General features: G+C 35.6%; 4 protein-coding genes across 7 annotated transcripts; all 4 read right to left on the bottom strand.

The window, feature by feature from the left end:
• Positions 1-5521: 5521 nt before the first annotated feature.
• LOC120004853 (tetraspanin-6) lies at positions 5522-7526 on the bottom strand. Its single transcript, XM_038854177.1, has 3 exons — positions 6838-7526; positions 6045-6361; positions 5522-5706 (listed from the first exon to the last, which is right to left on the bottom strand). Exons 1-3 carry the CDS (start codon positions 7327-7329, stop codon positions 5667-5669), a joined length of 849 nt encoding a protein of 282 aa, XP_038710105.1. The 5' UTR covers positions 7330-7526; the 3' UTR covers positions 5522-5666.
• Positions 7527-8780: 1254 nt separating this feature from the next.
• LOC120004850 (serine carboxypeptidase-like 27) lies at positions 8781-14398 on the bottom strand. Its single transcript, XM_038854175.1, has 9 exons — positions 13210-14398; positions 13016-13111; positions 12777-12869; positions 12550-12635; positions 12180-12440; positions 10729-10856; positions 10552-10647; positions 9421-9526; positions 8781-9139 (listed from the first exon to the last, which is right to left on the bottom strand). Exons 1-9 carry the CDS (start codon positions 13571-13573, stop codon positions 8984-8986), a joined length of 1386 nt encoding a protein of 461 aa, XP_038710103.1. The 5' UTR covers positions 13574-14398; the 3' UTR covers positions 8781-8983.
• A 2702-nt stretch (positions 14399-17100) lies between these two features.
• Positions 17101-20008, bottom strand: LOC120004852. The gene is made up of 4 exons (XM_038854176.1): positions 19841-20008; positions 18755-18911; positions 18132-18431; positions 17101-17949 (listed from the first exon to the last, which is right to left on the bottom strand). Exons 2-4 carry the CDS (start codon positions 18887-18889, stop codon positions 17287-17289), a joined length of 1098 nt encoding a protein of 365 aa, XP_038710104.1. The 5' UTR covers positions 18890-18911; positions 19841-20008; the 3' UTR covers positions 17101-17286.
• A 780-nt stretch (positions 20009-20788) lies between these two features.
• Positions 20789-26443, bottom strand: LOC120006460 (general transcription factor IIF subunit 2-like). Of its 4 annotated transcripts, none has more exons than XM_038856507.1 (6): positions 26161-26443; positions 25065-25173; positions 23917-24047; positions 23764-23829; positions 23458-23607; positions 20790-21258 (listed from the first exon to the last, which is right to left on the bottom strand). In XM_038856507.1, exons 1-6 carry the CDS (start codon positions 26377-26379, stop codon positions 21139-21141), a joined length of 795 nt encoding a protein of 264 aa, XP_038712435.1. In that variant the 5' UTR covers positions 26380-26443; the 3' UTR covers positions 20790-21138. The 4 variants fall into 4 exon arrangements, with proteins under 4 accessions (XP_038712437.1, XP_038712435.1, XP_038712436.1 ...); XM_038856511.1 differs by lacking the exon at positions 20790-21258 and adding an exon at positions 23112-23369; XM_038856509.1 differs by having other exon boundaries at positions 20789-21258; positions 23458-23829.
• Positions 26444-26891: the final 448 nt, after the last annotated feature.

Genomic DNA, 26891 nt, shown 5'->3' with positions numbered 1-26891 from the left:
TACGTCATAGAAACGGTGTTAAAAGTTTGACCAAGAAAAACGATATATTGAGAAAAAGACGAGTTATTAGAAGAATATTAAGGAAATATCGAGGGAGACTAAGTCTACATGAATATGAAATATGAAATTAATTAAACAAATCTTAATTTCTTTTTCATGATTGACTAATAAAGCTAGTTTAAAAAATGTAGGAAGGAATTTCTATTGATTAAGCTATGATTAATTATTGATGCTTTTACAATACCGTAAACTATCTTCTACCTCCAAATAAATTTTGGAATATTTAGATCGTTCAATCTTCTTTTTTTTTTACTCTCACAGAATATGTCATTGTGATCAATCAAACTTATCCTACAATTAAAATAATTTATCCACAATCAACTCCATCACCTCATGAATTCTCGTATTAGGTCATTGCACGTCGAACTTGATTCTTCAATTAAGAAAATTCATCTACAATCAATTCGGCCACATATAGGTTTTCATATTTGTAGAGGGAAAAACAAATAATTATTAATTTAAAACCAAAATCAGTGACATTTGTTTAATAACTATTAGCCGGCCTTATTCAGGCTTTCCTTGGTACTAAGTTACTAACATATTAATTTGAGAACAAGCTTTGTCTCAATGGCAGCGCATTTGATTGGTCTTTCAGCCAATTCAGGTTCCATTCTCACTAGGTAATTGTCGTCATGTGGATCTTACCTTATAAAATGTGTATATAATACGGATCTATATTTTCATCCTTGATTTGAAATATATGGATCCAAAATAATGTGCCTCACTTGTCATTTTCCGCATTCTTAAAAAATAATCCGTATTTTAGTCCTTACTTTTAAGTCCGAGGGAATTCTTGATATATTTGTATATGTATATAATATGTGATTCAAAATGACTTACCAACAAAAAAGTTCCTCGAAATGTCTCGACTACTGAATGAACAAATAATAATAATTAATTAGCACATAAAAGATAAGCTCATGGCTTTAAAAAGTCTCGAGATCCCATCCTTTGCACTTGGACTAATCTTCTTGTCATTTAGACTCACCGTTAATAACTAAACAAAACAATATTTTAAGAGTAATTTTACATTCCTTGCTTAATTTACATATATACTTTTGTTAATTTCTTCTTGTTTCGACACAGAATTTTTCTTTTAAGAATAGAATAAGATAACAACAATCATTAATACTTTTAAGATAAGTTGTTGCATGTAACCCCAAGAAGGTACGTGTTACCAACTTGTTATATGTATATATTACATCTGAAATCATAGACGTATTTAGTCATTGTCCAAACTTGCCGTAATTTTAGACTAACATAAATCTTGAAGTGTCAATTAAGCCATATAAAGTATAAATTTTAATTACCTCTAGGGAATCTGATATGTATATATATATATATACACAACCCATACTTCTTGTACTACTTGTCTTTAATCAAGTCAACTATTCAAATCAAATATTTGTGTATCTTCTTCATGCATGGATTGCTTTTATTGGATATATTAACAATGTTGCCACCCTAACGTTGAAACGGGCAAAATCAAGTATATATTGCATGGTACGTGTTGGGGTTGTCAAGATAAAATTCATACATAAGAAAATTGAGAGAAAGTAAACTACGTTCATAAGTTATAATCTAATACCTCTCAATTGCAGATGACTCTTTTAAGGATAAAAATATGCGGGCGTAAATCCTAAAGTAGGACAATGTCTCTACAAGTTGTTTGGATTCGATTTTCTCATAGGGTTGTTATGAAACGGATAAACCACATGTTAAATTTAAGACAACACATGGAAAAGTATAGGTGATATTCGGAGTGGTTGGGACTTGCTATAAATTTTTTACAACAAGTCCTGCTGTAATGGCTCTAAGGCCATTATAAAAGTTTATTTTTTAAAAAAAATTATGGATATATTTTGATTGAGATTATGAGTCCAACGGTATATTTTTTTACCCCAAACAAAAATTAAATTGAATATGAAAAAAATATGAAAATTGCGAACCATTGAATATAGACCCGAAACATCCCATGTCTATTTTGTGATGAATTTAATTTTTGTTTGGGACAAAAAAATACTGTTAAACTCGTAAACACAATCAAAAACTCATTTATAATTTATTTTATTTTTAAAAAAAATTTAAATGATTTATATTTATTAAAGTGGGGTCTGCTTTAAAACAAATTACAGCAGACCCCATTACCCGTGATATTCGGGTAAGCTTCCCACATAAACTCAAAGGCAGGCACTTGGAAGTTTCACATGCATATATATTCGGAAAATTCTTCAATGAAGTCTTTCATGGAATCTAAAGTGCTTCTAAAGACGACTTTGACTGTTTAATTTAACGAACTATCAAAGCCCTCCCAATAAGTTGGTTTGAGACCTAGCGTGTTCTTGTCACTAACAGGTCTTTCATCCACAAATACATAGCTTATAACTATAAAAATGACAAGTAATCCAAGAGAGTCCAACAGGTTTATTCAACTCTTTTATCCCATATAACTCGTTGGCCAAGCTTTATTGTTTTAATATAGATTCTATTTTGTTATAAAGAGCTTAATTTATGCGCGCTGATTCCGAATGTATAATTTTTTTAAAAAATCTAACATGTATTTTGAGAGTTAAAACGTTTTAAAATTTCATTTAAGAGATTGAACTATCATTATTGTATGTACTACCTAGAACTACTATTTATAGTTACGTTGGGAAAAGTATAGATGTAGGGAAGATTCGCAATCTTCAATAATTCAATGCATGGTTTGTTACTGGTTGATTTTTTGGCAAAAGCTTTGTGGGCGGGAGGAAATGGCAATATCCCAAATTGACCGCAAAAAAGAAGAAGAAATGTTTAACGTGTTGTATGGTGGTGCGTTAATGTTGTTAGTCTGTTTAAGGAAATCGTGCATATATGTTTAATTGGATGGTCCTTCATCTTCACTATCAATAAATGACAACCATGGATCTTATTTACAGGCTTGGTTGCCGTCTGCCAAGTTGGGGTTCAATCATATATCATTGGTCCATTCATATTATACGGCTCCCGCTCAGCTCTCCAATGGCAAAGTCAATCCAAGGAAAAGTAAACCCCAAAAATTCAAACTTTAATTTTGATTGAAATTTGTGATTGATTTGATCCATCTTGGAAAAGGGTCATGTAACCTAATCAAACACAGTGTGTGGTTGCGAAATAACAATCATATGGTCCTCATTGGTGGGGGAAGTCCGGGACCTACTGTAATTTTATAACAATAGGCCCCACTATAATACCTTTTTTGGGCATTAAAAAATTTTATTTTTATTTTTAAAAATTATAAATATGTAGTGTTCATCGCAACGAACACAACGATATATTTTTTGTTAGAAACAAAAATCAAATTCAATATGAAAAAGACACGACAATTCTAGACCATCGGATATAAATTCAAAATATTTGATGTTTTGATCAAGATGAATTTTATTTTTGTTTCAAACAAAAATATACAGTTGGATTCGTTATAAAAAATACTATATATTTATGATTTTTAAAAATAAAAATAATTTTTTTTTACTACCCATAAAGGGTATTACAGCGGGACCTGCTATAATTTTTTTACAACAGGTCCCAGGCACCCCAATGGTGGGAGTGTTCGCATCGGAACCTTAGGAGTTAGGTGAGGACCACTCCATTCCTTACTTTTGATTCGAGAGACGGCAAAATCTATTAGAAATTAATGTCAATACATTCTTTTATGATAATATTAAAAAAATCATAAAACTAGGGGTGGTGGTGGCACATTTTGCATTTTTTTTATGATTTATCATAAAAATCGTACAAATATGTAGTATTCAATCTAACGAATCGAATAACGTATTTTTTTTGTTCAAAACAAAAAATCAAATTCAACATAAAAAAATATACAACAAATCTGGATTGTGAAATATAAATCAAAATTATTCCATACCTTTTTCATGTTGAATTTAATTTTCGTTTCAAATAAAAAAATATTGTTAAATTCATAAAATCCATCAAAATGTAAATATAGTTTTTCAAAATTTTTAGAAATTTCTTTTGAGTTCCATTGGAGCCCGGGCACCCCATTGGCTTGCCGTTGAAAAGGGGGGTGAATTAATTAATCAGGTGCTGCACCTTTTTTGCAAGTGGCAATGACAATTAAAGAGATATCTGACTCAAGACTCAAGAGAGTGAGATATATAGAGTTGACAAAGACCTTACCTTAATAAATTATTAAAAATTGGGTTTATTAATGAAGAATAGATCAACGACCACTTGCAGCCGCCATGTGTAATTCTCTTCAAGACGATCTAGACCGTCCACGTGTTTTTTTGACAGCTCACTTTCCAACTTGAACCTAGCCCAAGCCCGACAACTTGGCCCGTTTAAATGCCAATCTTAAGATCCAATGGGCCAGTGTTTGTAATAGTCCAATCCTCCACACTAATAACACTTTGTCAATTTTGGGTTAATCCATACTGGCTCGTACAATTTTGTTTTCCAAGCACCCGCCTATATTAGATTAAGTTGAGGAAAAACGTTTTTTACTAAGGAAGTTTGGCTTATTATATACTATACTTCACATCTTTCCTCGAGCGATATAGGACAAGAGACTTAATCCCTTTGTCACTGATAACTCGTCCAAACCAACGAACTTACACTGCAGATACTTGTGACCCTGCTCACTTGAGCTGGGTGTTTGGACCACACCCATATATAGTTGCATGATTTATTTCAAATATGAAAAAAAAAATATCAAAGCTAATTTGTTTGTATACAAATCTCAAGTTTAATCACCTTAATTAAGACACTGAACTTTGCTCATTACTGGGTTTGTTCGCAATTGTTTTGACAACAATAAACTCTACCAAACGAAACTAATATGTGGATAACTCGGTCGTTTTCTTTAGTATCATTTTTAAATTAGTGTGAGAGGGAACATTAATTTGGTAATAATATATTCATTAAAAATAATTAAATATCACAAATTTGAGTACATACTCATTCCATTGATGTATCACACTATCACTTTCATACGATGTGTGCGGCAAATAAGCAGGCAACATTTAGGACAATATAATATTTTGCAGGCCCTTGAATTGCTAGAGCTTGTCCTTGTGAACCACAATTAATTGAAATTGTTGACGTAGGCTTGTTGAATGACTAACGTATTGTGGGATGGGATCTACTAATTTTATTTTTTTTAAAACGGGAGTAGAATTCGAACCTAATCATTAGGGTTATATACATCATTTTTATCACACTTCAACTAACGACTCGAGTGTGGATCTACTAATTGTTTTTTGAACTCGAATCACTCATCAAAATATTTAAAATATATATTCATTGGTCGAAACAGGTGAGACCCACTTCAATACTCTTTGTGAGTTGTGACCAATTTCAATGGGTCAAATGTTGTGTGAAAAACATTGAAGTTGAAACAACAAATTAAGCTGTGGGTATGATCTCTTTTACGTAAAGTTAAAGCTTTGTGAATGAAAGAAATAAAGAAACACCTTTGAAATCTCCAATATATAGATATATATATTCCCATCACACTGAAAAACAAACTGAATTGTCTCATCTTTAAAGCACAACAAGTACATTAATACAGAGGAATACACATGGGAGAGAAGATATATTAAAGCTTCACTGCTTCAGCATGGCTAGTAAAGTTGCTCTTTCTTGTCATGCCACCATCTCCACCTGTTACAGTCAACCAAAACCATTTACATTTCAAAGAAAAAATGTATTACAGGAACGAGAATATGATCAAAGATTTCATCGGTTTGAATCCCTATTATCTTAATTATTGAGTTGAACGCACAAAATCTAAGTGAATTCATGAACTCTACATGATGCATATGAAATTATGTGCGTACAACTCAACTGGGATAACTAAGATACCGTCTGCGGGATCTCTATTGTAATTGTTTAAGGGAAAACATATTTGCCTCTTTTTCCGCACTTAAAAGTAGAGATGAAATTTTGAAAAAAAGGTTAAGAATTCGATTAAGGGTGTTAGTTGGGTGGGTCTCACTCACCAGTAATAATCCCATCTGGGACGGACTTTGGTCATCCGGTTCTGACCATAGGGGTAATCGGTTTCAGCCCGTTTAGTGTTCTGGAAAGCACAGCAACCAATGGAGTAAATTGCAATGAGAAAGATGAGCACCACAATGCTGAGAACAGAGAGCTTGTGCCAATCTCTTCTTATGTCTTCAAGCACACCAGCTTTGCAGGAATCGCACTCGTAGCATAACAGATTCGGTGCATTGTTCCATTTGTAGCAATCTGGGTCTTGAGACACCACTGCTGCCGTGTTGTAGTTGCACGAACTTGGTGGCTTACAGCAACCAGACTGCACCAAAAATCAGTGGATACTCATATTATGCAAACAAACCCCTAAAGTTTGATCTGACCACATAAACACCCAGTTCAACAGAGAAACTCAACTCATACAGGGTCGTTTATGCAACAAAACCATATTTATTTTAGGGGGTATTTTTGCATATTTCTCAAAAAAAAAAGTTGATTGTTAATTTTTTTTTCCTTATGGTGAAAAACTTGTAGGGTTGGTAACTACCCATGAGTTAAGTTTTCTTGAGGCGACTCTCGGGACTTTTGGGTCTGATAATTGTATATGCTCAAGGGCAAAGTCTCGAGGATTTGTAAACTCTATAATTTTTCAAACGAATTACGGTGCTCCAAATCCTAGTCTCGAACATAGGATACTCTTGTTATATGTATATTGAAATAGGATTATAAAACAAAGAACAAAAATACAAAATCAATATGAACGAATATAAATACAAGCAAACAAAAGATCAGCTATACCTGCACTGGGGACATGTCTCTCTGTAGATAATCCATAGGAGTCCAAAAGGCAACCTTGGCACAAGTGTTTGAACCCAATATGCAGCTCCTAACAGTAGTCCAATATTTAGGATCCTCAATCCTATTCCTCAACCATGTTGAATAATTTTGAAGCCTATACTCCTTATAAACCCTTCCAGGCACTTCAACACCACCACCTTGGCTTGTCACAACAAATCCAAATATGGTCAAACCCATGAGTGTTGCAATTATAAACAACATGACCACCAAGTAAACCCAGAGCGCCCACGCCACATGAAAGCAGGCTCCAATGAAACCGGCCAGAGAAATTACAAGTATAACAAACCCTACTATCAAGAGTGGGGTTTGGAGGAAGTTCTCGCATGTTGTGCTGCTCCTTGCCATCCATAATCCTGCTCCGATTATCGGTATCGAAGCTAGGAGAGTGAATAGGTTCAAGAAACCAATAACAGTGTTGCTAAACCGATACATTGATCGATCTCTTTCACTTTGATTGTTCTTCTCTGGCTGTGCTTTGTGTGTTTCTTTCTCTTTTATTGGTGAATGGTGATCTAGTTCTTGTTGAGCTTTAGTACTCTCCTTTTAATGGCTGGCATTGCTTTTTAGTATTTACTTGGTTTAAAGACTCCTTGATCCAAATTCCAAAATGTGCATCCCCCTTTCTCCCTGTTTGCTTTGGGGTTGTAGATACTATTAAGGTATTCATCAAGACTTTGTAAGCGTGATCAACGACCTAAAAACACTTCCAAAGTTGTTAAGGTACACTTTCTAGTTTCTACTATGTATGATTACTAAACTACCCTTCAAACATAGTGTCACTTGTTAAGAATGCAACTAGGGTGTTAATTGTATCCCTCGGCTCAAGTGGGTGGGGTCACAAGACTCTACATTGTCAAGTTTGGTGGTGACAATGATATTAAGTCTATTGTCCCACATCGTCCAAGGGAAGATATAAAGTGTAGAATATAATATGTCAAATTTACTAACTAGTAACAAACGTTTTTTTAAGCTCTAACTAGTATGAGTTGGAGTTGAGTCTAGAAAGACAAAGTATTCCTAGTGCGGAGGGACAAATTCTTCCATTAATAGTGAGAAAGGGTATCATTACCCACTTCTTTTCTTGAAAGAAAATTCAAATTTTAGAACTAAAGGAGGCATCGATTCAAGGTGCAATAACCAAGGCAAGCAAAGAATAGTAAGTATTTTGGTAATTACATTGGGATAAGGGGGACATATTGGGACAGAGTGTTGCTTTATTAAGCATGGAAGTATGGAACCCACTTTATTAGCTTTTGTGCAAAGTATGATCAAAAACAGGGTTAGAGTTATCTCGGGGTGGGGATAGAATATAATAATACAGGATGCCTTTTCTCCTTTATCTCCTCTCATTCTTTGCTCAATATTCATCTAATTTGATTCTCTTTTCAGCTCCACCATAAAACCTAGCTTTTAGTGACAAAGAAAAGAACAATGGAAGAGTTTCTATAATTCTCTTTATTGTCAATGATATCAAAATAACAACCAAGTTGCCTCTATCATTTCTTAACCAAGAAGAGAACACACAAGCTAATTATTTAATTGATTTGTACTCAAAAGAATAAAGGAATCCATAGACCACCCCAGCAATCAAGATGAGCACAAAAACTGAAGAACCCATTTGGCCTTATCTGCATTTGTCACTTAAAAAAAAACACAGAAGATAAATGATAATGCTTAAAATTGCCTGTGCAGTCAAGATTTGAATTTGATTCTCCAAGCAAGTCAAGCATAGCATCTCAAAAAGCTTAAATTATTGAGAAAAATAAATTTTTATTTTTAATTCCGCTACAGAAGGGAATATATGAAATTCCATAATGGAAGTGTATGGGCAGTTCAATCACTTACAGACCTAGAGAAATAAATATGAATAATCTACTACTTTGATTTATTATATATATATATATTGTCATCAATACTTTTATGCAACTTTTGAATTCATAGACATCTGAAGGAATGGAGAGTGCACTTGAGCAGAATGCTTCTCTTTTATCTTCTTCCTTGTCCTCTGTATATGAGCAATTCTATAATTTTATTCACTGAGACGGGTGAATAGAAGCAGATGAAACTTAGCTTGGCATGAGCTTGTTCAAATGGAATTTAGCTCGGTGGGCATGGGCTTGTTCTCCAAAAACGATCTGAAAAGAATGAAAGCTTGTCGAGGGCGATGGAGTGGAACCTCATGTCCTGCTCCAGTTACTGTCACAAAGGTGAGCCCTTTGTATATTTGGCTCCACCCACCGACCTATAATGCAAAATAAAGAAAACTAGCAACATGAATAATAAAGCATCGTATGCATTGGCTAAAATAGCCTAATAATGCGATGAGTATAAAATTGTGATCTCAAATTTTCCTTTTCGATGACAGACCACAATGAATGGCATTTTCCCTAGGTTATGACAGGAGATGAATGCCACTACACTAATTGAAAGGCTAAAACCCAACTGCTCAGAACAGGCGAAACTCTGTTTCAAAGGAGGCTTAATAGCTTATTGTAGTGATTCAATTTTCATTCTGAAATTTACCTTGCCATTGTCATACCACGGGTACCAGTTGGTCACTGTTGGCAACTTCAGCGCATCAATAGAGTAACGAGTTGCAGTCACTGGAACTACTGCATCAGTATCTCCACTGGATAAAGGATTCAATCAGAATTAATTATTTGAAGGCAAAGCATATTAAAACCCACAACATGGTGAAGAACTGAAGATAATAAAGTTTCAGTACCACCCAATTGCAGGTATTAGAAGATGATATGGGCGGGCCTTCAACAGAATTCGAACACAACATGTAAATTGGAAACAATATTATCTCATATTGGCAAAAGATGTTTCCCGCCATTTCCAAAATGTTACTCTAAGGTTCGATGTCATTAACTCTAGAAAATATTATTCTCAACAAACTCTATTTCACTTGTTATTTAAAACAAAATGTGTTTTAGAATATTTTGGTAACATTTCCCATCTTTAACTTCCAAAATTTTTTGCATGATCATGCCTCTTTTGAAGTCGGCCCTTTTCTAAGAGCAAGCACAATTCACCAATCAGATGAGGCATCAGACTCGATGAATGGTGCTAGAGTGCAATGGGAGACTTCTCATCTAAAACAAACAAATCAAAGTCACAGTGGTTCTTTTGAAATTTATGTCAACTCCTCCATTTTATCTTTTTAATTGCATTACAATAGATTACTGTTCTGCATACAGAGAGACTACTTGATCATGACTGAAAGTACGATAAATTAGTTTCAATTCAAGTTGTGTGGGCAACTGAGATTTCGAAAGCTTTCCTGCACATCTCATGCATCTAAAGTCGAGTAGATTAAATATTTTATTAATGATCCCAAATGCAAGCCCAGTGCATGGAAGTAGTTTGTACTAACAAAGGTGGAATTTAGGTGAGGAATAAATGGCTATTTAAATCTCTGATAACAAGTAATTCAAGATACGAAAAACCTTAAGTAACCATTTCTGACCCATTAAAAAACAGTGATCGCTATTGTATACAGACCTACAAAAATTAATTTTGAAAGCAAGTAAATACTGCCACCACTACTATGATCATCATTGCATTAAACCAAAATAACCAAGAAGATCTCAATGAATTTCCGCAGAAGAAAAAAGAAAAGAGGGAAGAAAGGGTAGGCCAAGAACCTACCTGAAAACCCATATCTTGAAGCCAGCAGCAATAAGTTCTTGATATATAGGAAGCATAGAAAGTGGAGAATCTGCCCAGTAATTTCCGACAATATCGCTGTAAGCAAAACAATCCAGTCAGCAATGCTGTAACAAGATATGTAAAATTACTCCATATATATTAAACCATGTACAATACCCGCATGTTTTCCACAAATAAGAAATCCCAGTTACATTTGCGTGGAGTGCCTTCTGAACATCTGGGCGATTGAAGTACACCTCAGAGTACCTTTCAGTGCAGGGATCATATGCTCTGGACATCCATGGCTGGGTTAAAAGTGACAGAGTAAGTTCAACACAAACACACTCACTGAACAGTCCAAGAAAAAAGGGTTCAGATGGAGCGATGTTGACAAACTGCCAGAGTACTCCACGTGAGAGAATGACTCAATTTATATAGTAGTTTTAAGTTTTAACTCATCTGCTTTAGTACCAGCAGCATTCAAATTAAACAGAATATTAAGCATAATACAGAGTAGATTTAACTTCTTTCCAAGAGGAGGCAAATACACAGAGGAGAATAAACCTTTCTTTAAAAGCCAATCAGAACAATCTTATGTATTCCGTAAGTACATGAAATGTGCATGATGGATTGTGTATAAATGGAAAAAGTCTTAAGTTCTACCAAATTTCGAGAATGCCTTGGCACAAAGCCCAAAATGGAATATGGTAGTGCAAAGACTTCAACCACAGGAAGCTAGATATAGCTGGATTAGGCAATTATCCTAGCACTTAATACCTTCAAAAGATCTCCTAGCCCGGTAAAAGTGGGTTAATGCTCAGGCATACACTTCCCTTTTTTCTGTTGATTGGACCAATTTTATCCCAAACAAATCTGAACTAATAATAAGAAATTGATTCATCAATCAATTAAATGACACCTACCGTCTCCTAGAAATTTAAACACAACACTTTTCTGTTGTTTGGGCAGGCATGACATCGATGAGCAGGGAATGGAGCACGATGAGACGAGGAAATCGAAGACCAGGTCTCAGAATAATACTTGGAAGGAGTCAACCACCGATTGCAGACTTTTAAAGTACTTATGGATATGCTGATGGCGAATCTGACAGGTAAGAATGGTATTATATCCCTCATTTCTTGTTTTTCCTCCTCAATGTTGGACAATCAATTCAGGCATCTAGTTGAGTCCAGAAATTCAGTGTCCTCGCAAAAACAGTGACTAGAATCTCTCTCCAGCTTTAAAGAAACAGTAAATCATTTTTTACCTTTTATTATCCATCCAACTTAACGTACATCCAAATGACCATATAGCACATGTAAACATTTTTAAAGAATATAATGCAGTACCTGTTCAAGGAAATTATAATCACAATTGCTGTGCATTAAACAATATAGGAAGGATCATGAACATTTCTTAATTTTTCCCAGTTAATTCCCAGATTCAGAACCACATCCTATAAGCAATGAACAATAACTAAAGAAGTCTAAAAGAGAAACTACAACTAATGGCATCTTAGTCTGATCAATGTGAGAAACACCATTTCATTGATAGTAAAATTCAAAATTTTGATTTTGATTTATATTGTTCTAACACTTAAGTTGAACGTAATATGGACGGGAGCTTACATAATGACCCCTTAGGTTGCGCCTTAGAGATGCAGTATTATTGCAAGGAGTAGTGTAAATGCTATATGGATCAATGTTCCCCTGCTCCGTTTCTGCAATATCCAGGAACCTATTGCATTCTGTTGATGGATGCTGAGAGGATCCAAAGTCACAGGAGACTCGAAGACTTTTGTACGTGGAATCCGATATTAAACCATGGGTCCACCAGTACTCAAATGTGCCAACATAATCATGGTAATCATCGGTCACAGCATTTCCAACCTGATACAGAGAAAATACGTACAAACATAGTTACCCATCTAAAATGATAAATTGCTGCTTAGCATTGAAAATTGGAGAGACATTCATTTCAAATTGACATCTTTCTTACCATAAATCCCTTAAAATTAATAATTGGATTCTGAACCCCCTTGTTCCTTTCATAAATTATCTGAGATAACTGTGGAACATAGTGACCTGAAACAGACTCAGTAAAATCTGAGGTTACTTATCACTGACAAATATACAAGAAACAAAGAAAATCACAGCAAGGATCATGCATCCACAGTCATTCAATAACAAAATATTTTAGAACAAAAAGGTAAAGTAGACAGCAACCTGCATAACTTTCTCCGGCAATATAGAATTCTCTATGCTTGTACTGTGGAAATCTTTCTAACCATTTTGCCAGAAATGTATAAGCATCTTCAGCTGCATAGGTGCAACATCTAGTGACTATAAAAATAATCCCAGTACATGAATCAATAAAATAACTGCAACATACACAATTAACCACAGAACTAAGTAAAAGTACAATGTCAAATATCATCTTCTCAAAATAAAAATATATGAATTACCTGTTTTCTGGTCACCCATGGTGTACAACTCTGATGTAGTATTTGTATATGAAAAACCAACACCAACTGGAGATTCGAGAAATAGCAAATTTGCCACTGATGCCAAAACAACAAAGCACAGTTAGTTAAAATGGGGAAGGAATTTGGAAATCTACTTCATACATTATAAAGTAAGGAGATTTTAGATCACTTGCATTTGTTCCAAGAGTAGGGATTTAAATCAAGTGTCTTCCCATCAGGCCTAATGCGAAAAGGTCCGATCTCTTCTGCAGAACCATAAGCAACAGAGGAGCAACCAGGGCCTCCATTGAGCCACAATACAAGTGGTCTTGATGCTGCTCCTCTACTTGCTGGGGACTCAATCAACCAGTAAAATAATGCCCTCCCCGCCTGCTCATTCACAGTTACATACCCAGAGTACTGAGCAAAGTCAACATTCTTTGGCTGCCCTGGTAAACTAGTGATTCTGTCTCTGGCTTGATCTCCGAGAGAAGATGATATGCAGGGATAGAGTGGAAGAGACAAAAGGCAAATGACAATGAGTAGATAACGGTCCATTAATGAATCAATCAATCAATCAATCAAGAAGCCAAAAAAAAAATTCAAACAGAACCCACAAAAGTAACTGGTTTTGGAAGAAGTTTTAAAGAGAGCAAGGAAGTAACTCAAGTAAAGAGAGGCAAGATGCTGAGTCTCTCAATACAAGTCAAAGCTTGATTTCTCGGGGATTAAAACCAAGAAATGCTATCAAACAAACCCAGATCCCAAAATATCTCTGCCTTCCCACTAAACTAAATGGAAGGCAGCCCAAACGGGGAGAATTATTGAGGACTATAAATTCTAAGATTTGGCATTCAATTCACAACAACAATCCCAATTGTCATAAATTAGTCGTGCGGAGTGTGAATAGCCTGATTCCATGCAACTTGTAACGTTTCTGCATCTGTCAATAATCAAAGCTTTGATTTTTCTTCTCTTTCTCGCATTTTCTTCTATCAGGCATTTGACCGAACAGGTTGGCTGTGCACATGCGCTTTGTTTCTAAACTACCCATCCCTTAATACCAAGAACATTTTCTAACAAATCAAAAAGTTCAACAGCTTTTAATCGACCATATTAACAAATTAAATGAAGAGAAGGAATACTTTACTAAGAAATTAAAAACCATTATAATACTAATAGTCTAATACATTTATGAATCTAGCGTTAACTGTTATTCCCAAAAGGCCAAAAGAGAATGACATGATGACAGAAGCTGAACACTATTTTAAGCAAGAGATTAAAATACTGTTAGGCCAGAAGATGATGAGGTGGGTTTGAAATTTTGAAATGATACTGGGGGGTAGATAGAGGGTTTATGGTCAATATGCCTCTGATGAAGGGACCAATGAATAGTTATCTGAAATTATTTCCATGGCTCACATGCTCCATTTGTATTAATTAATTAGTTTAATTTTTAAACATCATTATTTCCAGTTTAACAAATAATTAATTACTAGTTTAATTGTCTTTTTTTAGTTTTGAGTTTTGACATGCTATTCCCGATCAAGCTCTCTAACGGCATGGACATCAATGGGCCCACGTGTTGGTGCTAGAGTCCAAACGGACACGAAACAAAGCCCATCATTTTTGATGACCTGGGTTAGACACTTTAGACCCTGTGGAGTGAAGTTGGACCATCACAGTAGGACCAGGCCCACATAAAAAAGCAGGAGTTGTGCTCTGCCAGTCTGGCTTGATTTTGGAATGACACTAGTGGACCCTAATGAAATAATTTTGTATCTATTCGTCATTGATGGAAGTTTAACCCTACTTTTGGACTATTCTAGTATTACCAAAATCAAGTATGCTAGAGAATGGGAGATAGCCTGGTTGGTCAGGTTATCTCTCCAGGACCTTGAGATCCAGGATTCTATTCTCACCAGAGGGTTTGGAATTTTGGTAGTTTTTCATCTGCTGTGGTGGCCTTCATGCCCCCCGAGCACGGCTTAACTTGTGTGTGGCATGTGAGCCTTTCAAAAAAAAAAAAAATCATGTGTGCTAGTCAAATAGTGAACTGTTATTTTTTTTAAACGGGAAGGGAGATTCGAACCCTAATCACTAGGGTGGTACACACAATATTTACGACTCCAATTAGTGGTTCGGGTGTCAAATAGTGAACTATTGTATAATATACTTGGATGGATCTTTTGTATGTTCTTCCATTTTTGACAAGTGAAAAAAGAACAAAATTGTGTTTCACAAGAGTACTTAAATTTCTAGGAGGATGATGACCAACCATGTATCCCATCTGGAATACACAGTTTTCTCTATTTTAAACTAAAACGTATTTCAGGGGATCCATATTCTAATACTACTCCAACATTTCAATATCACATCAAATATTTTAATAATTTTCAATATTATCATTATTAACATAGTTAATCTTAAAATAAGATTAATATATATTCTAAATTAATATTCTTATATTTTTTAAAAAAAAATACTAATTATTTCAACTACCCCTCATTTCGGTTACCACTCATTTCGGTTACTATTCATTTAAAGTACTGTCAAAACATTATTCACCACCACTCATTTCAACGACCACTCATTTCAACTAACACTCAAACATTATCAACCACCACCCATTTCATCTAACACTCATTTTTGCTACCACTCATTTTCAGTTACCACACGTTCTTCGCAGTCTTGAATGGTTCCTCGAACTTGACGTTGGTCTCCTTGCAGACTGTGACATTCTTGTCCTTGTTATGCAACGAATTGAGGGTAAAACGGGTAGGCATCAACTACGTCTCAATTAAACCTAAATCACAATGCAAACTTGAGAAATGAGCGATCGGAATCCATAATCAACACCCAAAAAGCCATCGACCTTGATACTATCACATCTCATCAAATCAAGAATATCGAGTCGCATATTAAAAAAGGAAAGAAAAAAAACATAGAAATATGACAAACCTAATCAATACACATATCTAGAATCTCAACTCGAAATAAGTTGTGTGTCTCGATCTATAAGTTTTGAAAATTTGGGAAGTGATTAATTAAATCAACTGTTAGAGAGATCGCAGAGAAGAAAGATTAACCAAGATTTGGAGTTCGCAAAGGACCTCACCTATTTTGAGGTGTGCCAATTGGGGTACCGGTTGGATGATGTGTTTTTTTTTTTAATAAAGTACCTAAAATGAATTTTCACCCATTGTAGGGTACATGTTAAATTGTTAGTTATAGTTAGATTTGAACTTAAACAAGTTAACGAGATAGCCACAGCTGAACTATTCCATGATTCTCATAAGACTTATTACTCATATTAGGTTTCTCAAAATATTTAAAATAAAACAATATAAATAGTCGGAGAGTCTATTCCAATTCTTTACTCCAATTTTAACTTTATTTTTCTCTCAAAAAATATTTTAAATCATGAATTTTTTTTGGAAATGCAATATTAGAGACCTAATAATGTATTGAAGAAGAAAAAAAAAACTACAATTTTCCGGCATTAAAATCATTGTCTACAAATTTAGGAAGCAACATGGTGCCTACAACAATTGACTTCCTTCTGTAGAACAGATGTTATCATATATGAGAATCAAAACACAAAGTCAACATATTAATGGAGAAGGAACAAAATAAGCTTCTTAGTATATGACAGCAGGTTTTGTTGAAAGTATGAAGGAGGGCTTTGACCTTTTATAAGGCATTATTGTGGATGCAATTAGGGGTGACAAAACTTTATTCGATTCGAACTAAATCAAGTTTGAACATAAGTTATATGTCCGAGATCTGGGTCCAAACAAATTTTTTTTATCTGATTTAAAATTGGATCCCGGTCCAAACACACCGGTTTACTTGTCCGGACCTTAACTCGGATTAATTTATTGTCCGAATTTAAATCAATCTACGTTTGATTAATTAGGTACGCTCAAAATCCAATCCAGATTAGGGTCTGGACATGTAAGTATTTCGTAAACATGTGATATTATCTGACCTCAAATCGATTTTTTTTCCACCCCTACATGCCATCCTTCAAAACTGAAGAAGTCCCACCAATAATTTAAAGAAAAAAACTTCATAGAAAGAACTTGAGGAGTAAAAGCCAGAAGATGGGTTGCTCATCTTTTATTTAACTCACTTGCCAGAAAACTGGTCTTTCACAGAAAGCAAAATGACAAAAAAAAACATTAAAAATAGACACGGCGTTCTCGTCCTAAAGAATTATACAACACAAAGCACAAAGAAATTACACCAACCTGGCCGGTTAAATAGACTCAATAGACCCGATCTGCCGATGAAGGTGGTCCTGCCATTAGAACAGAAGCTTTCTCCCACTCCACAAGATTGCCACAGTGCCCACCCTTAAAGGTGGCAACTTGTAACTGACTTGACCTACCAACTGAAGTTTCCACATGAGGCAACGTTTTCTCAGCCATGAATGTTTCCGCAAGAGGTAATTTTTTCTCAGCTACTGTCTTCAGCCGGTATCGCTCTGCCCTAGAGCCTATTATCTGTCCCAACACGGACGCTCCTATGGTAAATATCATAGCAGATTTAGGCATCAATACACACTTCCTAAGCATGGCAATGAATGGCACGGCCGCATGGACAGCAGCAAACCAGGATGGTGAGAATTTTTCCGTGTGCTCCCTCCAAATCCCCAAAGGAATATTTGCTGCCAAGCCCAACATCCCAATAGCAAGTACTTTTGTAGGCAGTGGTTGTGGGCGAAGGTTCTTTGCAAAAGCCGTTCGAGCTAGAGCTGCTCGTGCTGCAACAATAGCAGATGGACACCTGAGTTGCACGCCTTGGGGGGGCTGTAACACCTTTGCAACAAGCGGCAGGAAGTTGCCAACTGCCCTATATGACTTTGCAATCGGACAATTTCCACTCTGTAGCCACTCATTGCTCAATGCTTCATGATTTGAATGTCCTCCCTGAAATATATAAATGGCATGAGATACTAAGAAAATTTTTGCATCAACCTACAATTTGATTTTTTCAAAAAGAAACCAAATATGCCACAACAATTGTTGAGCAAATTTCAAACTAAATACATGCCTTCAATGGTTGGAGTACAATGAGCCATATTGAATCGAATTTAAAAAAAGATGCCTACCTTTGAAGAAGACTCTTTTTTGGAGGAGTTCGATTTTCTCTTTTGTTTCTTCCACTTCTCAGAAAATGAATGAAAGCCGAGGGGCCCTCCAGGCCAAAAGGATGAGAGACTAATAGTGGCTGCCTTTGCAGCTAAGGGATTAAACTGGGGCATGGCAGAAGCAGACTCAGGCGCTACTTTCTCAGAGAGCAACAAAGCTCTTTCAGAAAGAGGGACTACACCATCATGTCCATGAAAAAGTCTGAACGCCGTCTCAAAATTGGGGCCATCCTCAAATATCGGACCTTTCCCAGAGCGAACCTAAACAGGAAAGAAGTGACAGAAAATGATTAGAAGAGTGTCATTTTCAAAGTTATAGGTAGTACCAAGCGTGTTAGACAAAGAGAACATTCAAGTTTCAACATAGTGGATTGGCAAGAGGCAGGGTCATGGTCTGATATTCCAGGCGCCATATCCTATAAAAAGGCTAACTCAAAGTTCCAAGGTTGATAATTTGAACCTTAACATTGCCAATAGAATTGTAACAAGGTAAGTACCATACACATCCACAAGCAACATGCATTAGTGCAACATGCTTAAGATGCAAGTAAGCACAAGTTCAAAATAACCAATTAATTACTTACAGGCATGGGGAAAGCCAATGAAGAGGAGAACGAAAAATTGGTAGGCTCATTGATATTCCTCAGAAACGGACATCTGAGCATCTCTAGCTGCGAAGGTGCAGACTCATCAATTAGTCCTCTGAAGATAAAATCCATCTTTACTGCAAAGTAATGTCACCTGCCAAAGAGGAAGTGACATTAATTATTCCATATAACGCTAGAAATTTGAAGCTAAATTTTCAGATGGCATTAATCAAAAGCGTGATGAATCCACATGAAATGTTTTGCACAAGAAACAGATCCAACATTTCCCAGAAATAATATATGAAACAGTCGACTGATCATGTAATAATATGAGAGCAGTCTTAAAAATCCAAGTCAAGCAAGCAGGTTCAAGACAAGAAGAAGATGCAACATATGCAGTACAAACATTTAGAAGAACGATATACATTTTTTAGCTGTTGCGAAAATCACCATATAAATACAGGAATGAAATCAACGATGAAGCTCAATACTAACAAAAGACGGCATGTAACAGAAGTTCTAAAGTGACGCAAAGAAATGGCACAAATTCATAACTCATCGAGATAGACATATAAATTTCTCTAAGTATCTGGTCCCAAACCCAGATTGAAGGGGAAAACTGCGGTAGGTTGATGGCCACTATAGTATAATTTTCAAAATCCTCAATAGAAAGTCAAAGACCATCAATTGAAACAAACTGTTCATGAGCTTTCAAGAACAAATTAATCATAAATAAATCCTACATCACTACAGTAACAGTTTACAAATCACAGACGCAGCTATTAAACTAAATCTCGTATACAAATAACACAAGCAATCCAACGTACCCAGACAAAACCAATCAGAAATATAAGGAACATCAAAAAAACCAACAAAACCGAAATTAAGCAACAACAGCAAAAAGATCATCCACGCATATCACGCCCAGACAATGAGTTCACAAAATGGGAGCAAAATGAAAACAATCGGAAGGCACAACCATTAATCATCATCAACGAATAATTGACCCCAAAAAAGCGTACGAAAAATCAGGAACACAAAATTACGGGAAAAAGGAGAGGATTAACATATTTCTGTTCTTACCTTTTCGTTTGTGGCAGCAAAGACAGCGAAAGGAGGAAATAGCAGAGAAGATTGAAATGGTTATTACGGAAGGAATCGTGGAGTTGGTGACAACCTGACAAAAGGCAGAGGAAATGACTTTTCTAATTTGTTATGGAAGAGGAGTTAAACGACGCCGTTGTGTTGTGCTTAGCACACGCCTTTGAACTATTACAAGTTGGAATTGTGGTTTAGGGCTTATTAATATTTATCGGTTTTTTTTCAACGTTTGGCAGCCACGCTCAACGTGTGCCTCAAATTTCTCGTATTTACTTATTTGCCATTTTTGGGTCTAGGTTGGTGTGCTTTTTTCAACGTGTTTGGTATTTATTTATTATTTGGAAGGTGGAAAAAGAGAAATTATTTATTACCACAAAAACCAAGTAGATATTTCTGAAAAAATGTACATCTTTTTTTCCTTTTTTTTTTTGAAAAAAAACTTTAATATATTCGGAAAAGACTCTCCAGAATGAATTTTTTAAGATGTAAACCACCCAGCTATCTATCGAATAATTGATTGGTGAATTTTGGAGCACATGAAAAATCCCACAACACATAGAGTGACATTTGCACTCGCCAGATTGAGTAAGAGCTCATACAATCATACCTAACAGTGTAATAGAATTGTATTCTCATCACAAGTCACACATTAGACTAATTCATATAAAATATAATTTTTTTTTGAATCTTGAGATTCAATTCTCAAACTTCAAAGTCAAGTACAGCAAAACAATAATGATTTATGTTCGCTGTCATCTAGAGGCTTATTACTACTGAGTCAGCAAGATGTGGTCACTGGTTATGCCATACTGAAAATGTAGTTAAGTAGTATAATATTGCTTTGAGACATTTCTGTCTACACCTTGAATGACACACTCAAAAGACTCACTTTCTTTCTCATAGATGTATATACTCGTTAGCAGGATGCAACAGAATAACCAAAATCTCTGTAAGAGCTGCAGCTTGCTTTGATTATATGTACAACAGTGCTCATCAAGGTCCATGACAGAAAACACTAACCTACTTGCACATGTCAAGAAATTTAAAAATTATAGACAATGGATAACATTAAAAAAGAAAAGAAAAGAAGGGTCCTCGAACAGGTAAGATAACCTAAATCAGGAAGATTTTCAGCAAATTAATTATAATTGCCACTGTTCCCTTATTCACACTTCCCTTGCGTTGAAGAAATATACCCAGTCAAGGACACCAGCAGTTTTAATCTAAATGTCAAAAGCAGTGATGAAGGCTTTCTCTAAAGGGTATCAATAGATAGAGACCTATTTAGAAGTGGCATCTTCGCCAGATCTTTTGTATTCTGGCTTCAGCTCATAAGACCCTTGATTAGTTCCCTTGTTATTGTAAACACATAGGTCTTTAAGTAGATCTTTCAGGAATTGCTGCACACAGAAGAAGAATTGAGTGTCCATTTGCACAAGAGAAAATGCAAGGCATAGACTATCTTAAAGGTTGTCTGCTAATGCAATAGAAAATTTTCATGCTTTATTATAAATTAAAAGAAAAGGCAATGACTGAAGAAGCAGTCCAAATATGTCTTTGGAAAACAATTTGAAGTTTTTTCAATGACGTACTTTCTTAGGCATACAAGCACACTGACTTCTTCTAACAAAAGATGCAAATCTTAACGCTAATGAAGAATTGACATTTCCAGATAGAAACAGCCAGGGCGAAAAAAGTTGCTTGTTAAACAGCGGACATAATTAATAGTTCAAACAGTTGCAAATTTCTGGGAAAAAAAAATGACATTTTGATAGCAAAGAGCTTACTAGCATCCCATCCAAATAAGAACAAGAGATTCCATTAAGGTGGATTATGCAATAGGCATTACGTACATCCAACATTTGGTTGAAGATCCAAATAATGTAAGTGGGGCACTTGATTGAAGAAAAAGTCGTTGTCTCCAGAATCCAGGCTTTGCCATGACTCTTAATAGAAGGTGCAAATATACACACACACACACACACGATCTTGAACAGAGTGTGGAATATAAACATACAAATTCATGTTATGCTCACCTCTTTCAAGAGCACTGTGCAACATGTATATCGCAGAGCTTTATTGAAACTTTAAAACCCAAAATGGCATGGAAAACACTCTACTCTTAATTGCCAAAATTTTTATAATTTAATTATAGTGCTACAATTAGTAACAAGTCAAAAATACACAGACATCTAAAATGTATTTAAGAAACCTCCCATCATTTCTTCCATGAGGTTTATTCGATAAGTTATTTTAAGATGAGAAAATCATTTGATGAGCATGGAAATGGAAATGCTGCAGGGTTTTTACCCTCTTTCCTTGGTATGAAAGAAACCAAAATGGAGAAATCACAAAGAACGGTAACCAACCCCACAAATACAAACCCTGATTTCCTCTCACCCACTAGTTAACGTTAAGACTCTGTTTTTCCTTTATTTTCTTCTTTCAAGAACAAGATTCCAACATTATGCCCAATAGAAGGAATATCCGGAAAAAAAATGTATGATGGAAACAAATTCAATGTGCATATGAAATTCGATAAATCTACACAGTGAGTTTGGCAGTGCAAATACATGGGGGAGAATGCAACAAAGCTAAGAAAATGGACGAGTAGAAAGAATAACAAAAAAAAAAAAAAAAAACAAAACACAAAATCCGTGCAAGTAGCATTGATGGGGTGAAAGAATAGAAAGATAGTATGATCACACAAATGCACACTCAAAGTACTACACAGCCAGTGGATGCCACAGGGATGGTAGGAGGCTACGGTGGATCTAAATTATGAGTTGCAAATAGACCCAGGTCCATGATATCTAACAGAAAGCCAAATGATTTTAATTTGTTTTAAATAGGCAATTAGTTATCTAACTTTTTCGTGATCTTTGGGTGCAGTATGGGTGTCATTTTTGGCAATACCCAGTCTATTGTGTGCAATCTATAAAACCAAAATATGAAAGGAAGAAAAAGAAAAAATCTAACAAAAGCAACATTGATGAACAGAAGAGTACCATGTAGTCAATCTTGACTATACTTATGGAGGGGTTAATTTATTGCTTGCAGAAACACGGATCATCGTGTTACAAATTAAGTATCCCTTAAATGCCAAAATAATTCATGGCACGTAAAGTTCATTTTCTAAAGGAAACTGGTGCAGGAACGATTCTAGACCTCTTGGTGGCCTACAGCATGACAAGTAAGGATCTCCCAAAAAAAAAAAAGCAAGGCAAATGCGTTGCAAGGTGGCAGGACACATAGGAAAACTTGGAGTTCTAGAAAGGACTCGTAAGACCATTGAAGGTTTAGAAACTTCCATACCCAGCTCTAGAAATGTAAAATTGGCAAACTAGAATACAAAGAAGCAATATAGAAGAAAATAAAAAATTGCTTACAGTGAAATTACATTAAAATAGCATGGCGGCCTAACTGACAATCCTTTTTCTTCCATATGACATGCATTTGAAACAAGAAATATGCATGAAGAGCAAAGTGATAGAACTAGAAAAAGTGGGTCCTGAAGATATGAAAGAAAACTTATTTGATAAGGACATGATAAATAATAGCACAACTTATAAAATATTCCAAGTGATCCATAAACATACTTCTGGTTGGTCTGTCTCCTGGATCAGTTGTCGTAGAGTCCAGTTCGGTTGCCTTTCAAAGAGCTTGAACATAATCTCTTCCATCTCTCCACGGTCTCTTCTGGTTCTCTTCATTTCAGATCCCTTTGGTGGAGGCTTCTTCTTCTCCTGCTGCAAACACACAGCTGTCATTATATGTGATGGTGGACAGTCAAATATCACAGAAATAAATAATTTGCACATGGAATATAAGCCCCAACATAACACAAAGAAAGTAGTGAGACACAATTTTACTAATGAACACAGAAAGAACTCTGCGATAAGTACAGTAAATCCAGGAGCAATCATCCCCGGCATAGGCCTCATATGGGTTCCACGGTCATTGCCGATGACCTGAAAGAAGAATGAGGAGGTCAAAGAACAGGCACGTAATTACCATTAAACAATAAGAATCACATATATGCAAAGTATTTGGAAAACCTGTATCTGTCTAATTTTGGTCATATATTGGTTTGTCCTTTCACGGCAAAGTTTTCCATAGTTCTCAAGATTTTCAGCATGAGGCCTCATGTCAAACTTGTTCAGTATTTTGCCCTCCACCGAAAGTTTTCCTGCATAAAAGGATTCACAGACATCAAAATCTCAAACCTCCCGATTAAAAATTAGTTGGAAGTAACTATGTGTTAATTACTGAGGTCAACTCCAAGGACAGGTCCCCATTAACAATTATTTGGAAGTTCCCTAACTATGTCACCAGAGGCACACTGATCCGATTCTTTCATCAGAACCAGCTCTGGCATACAATTTTAATTATAGAGTTGATTTGGCTGGTGAACCAAAACATGACAGGTATACATGAGTCACTTAATGACATAAGATGTCCTTTCAGTGACAGATATACACTCTGAGTAATTGCAAACTCTTTAAAATGTGATTTAGCTTCGGTGCAAATCCATTTCTCAAAGGAGAAGTCTAGACTAGTTTGCGGCATAGCTTTTGTGTATTTTTATTAAGGTTCTGCTGACAATACGATGGTGCTTGAAGATTTTAGTTTAAAGATTTGTTCTGCCATCTGAAAGTGAGTTTCGGAGGGTAAAACTTCTAGAAAAGTGAATAACATCAGATCACCATGATCCAACGTGCTTATTTTAATTTCATCCGTGGAAGTTATAACCTTACTGAGCAATGAGACAGCAAAACCCTTTTCAATTGTCGTAAAGAAACTAGGTTATCACCCTTAGCAAATCTTATGTCAACGTAACAAATGAATGAGCCAGTTAGTTTCCTCAATCCAGCAGTTCTCTATTATTCAACTAATCCCAACGCCCATTATTTTGTTGATCTGGATATAGAGGAATAACAGAATTTTTAACACTAAAATGTCCTTAATGGATGATTTTCTTAAGAAGTTGGTTTAATAATATGAAACTCTGGTCTTCTCCTCTATGCAACAAATTTTTGGATGCTCTTTGTAATTATTCTTTGCACTTCTTGTTGCATAGATAAATTTTCTTTCCATTCAAAAAACCAACAGTAATAATAGCAACAAATAAAATATTCAATGATAGAAGTAAACCGTCAACGATGAGTACATACAAAGTTAAAGCAACTGGAAGATCTATATTTACCTTGTGATGACTCAGAAAATACAGACAATGGAACAAAGTCTTTGGAAATTTCCATGGCATAGCGTTTCGGTGCATTCCCAGATTCAGGGCCAGCCAATTCCATGGTGAACTGAGGACCATTCCAATAATCGTAAAAGAGGGTATAGAAGACAAGACGATAATACCACCCATTTCCCATTAAATCATACAAACACAAAAGAAAGAAATTCTATCCTAAACCAACTGGACGAGACAGCAGAGCGCAAAAATGTGCACAATTTGTACTTTCAAAGCAAATACAATTTGAAAAATACTAAAGGAACCAAGAATTTAACACCCCTGTTTTCTCACTTTAGATTTTTCTCAGCAACAAAATTCAGCACACCCTCAAGTTGCACCAAGAAAACTGCTAAAATAACACAAAAGCAAGGTTGAAATGAACAAGCAAATGTGTGTGTACAAATACAAAAAAACATGCACATATTAGATATAAGTCAAGAAATCAAACTTATATTTTCTGGTACGATGATATGGCATGGATAGAGAAAGTAGCATTTGAGTATTGAGAACTCGACACCTGAACATTCAATCCTTCCTAACAGAATAAGTAATCCCAAGTCCCAACCCTCCCCAAATGAAAACCTTCTGTAAATTACAGATAGTACTATTTGAGAATAAAAATAATACTGATGGCAATAGTTTCCAAAACTGAAACCTAGAAAACAAATGCCCTAAATCAAAGAATTAGAAGAAACAACTGAACCAAGTGAATAATCAAATTATATTATACAAGAAAATCTAACAAAACCTAACAACGTATTAAAACGACCCCCAATAACATATAAAACCTAAATTAGCAGCAAATGCATGCATGCACAGAGTGACAAACAACAAAATAACACGAGAAACCCCCCTCAGAAAAAATAAATGAAAACACGAGATAAAAGGTCGAATTCATTAATAATAAATTGAAAATGCACGCCTAGAGACAACCATAAAGCCCAAAGAAACGATACACAATGAAAGAGCCAAACGAACGAAAATCGGAGGCATGTATATTGTGAACACATAAACATATGAAAAACAGAAATACATGTACGCTTCTGTGTGCGAGTACCTGCGTAGAGGAGTCCTCTTCGTTGCGGAGAGGGTCGATGGAGAGTACGACCTTGGCGACAGGGAGAGACGGGTCATCAGGGCCCTTCATCGAACGAGACACCAATGCAGGGCACTTCATCAACCACATTGCCCTATCTGATTTGCTCGTCTCCAAGAATCCACCGCCATGTTTACCATAACCGCCGCTGTTGTCGCTGCTACCACCTCGCTCGTCCATGGCGCGCGCGAGAGCCAGAGAGGGAGAGTTTCGTCGTCTTGTTGTCGTTTCCTGATGAGAAAATGGGCAGATATTTTAATTTTAATTTTTTTTCTGATGGATTCTATTATAGTGAGCGACAGAGCTTCACAGTGGGCCATAAGAGTCCTAATCCACCTGGATTTTTATCCTCTGTTTGGCTGTCAAGGTAAGGCTATCCCAACAAGAATACGAAGGTGACTGTTTGGGATGTGGTTTTTTTATTATTTTTTTTATTATCTAAGTGGTAAAGCTCATTGGTTAGGTTAGAGTCGACTATGCTATTGATAAGTTTGAGCCAATTGTAGAAAAACACTTTCAAAGATAAAACGTATGAGCTTTTAAGATCTAAAGCGGCAATATCTTTATAAATAAATTGAGTCAAATTTGTCTTCAATCACTCTATTTGCTTCTCTCAAATCGTTCAAATTATAAAGACTGGAAAGTCTCAGTTTGCTTCTTGGATTTCTAATGGTGCAATGGCAGGAGTGGGA

The sequence above is a fragment of the Tripterygium wilfordii genome, chromosome 9 (assembly GCF_013401445.1).
Source record: "Tripterygium wilfordii isolate XIE 37 chromosome 9, ASM1340144v1, whole genome shotgun sequence".
Taxonomy (NCBI): Eukaryota; Viridiplantae; Streptophyta; class Magnoliopsida; order Celastrales; family Celastraceae; genus Tripterygium; species Tripterygium wilfordii.
This window is presented reverse-complemented; position numbering and strand designations above follow the sequence as displayed.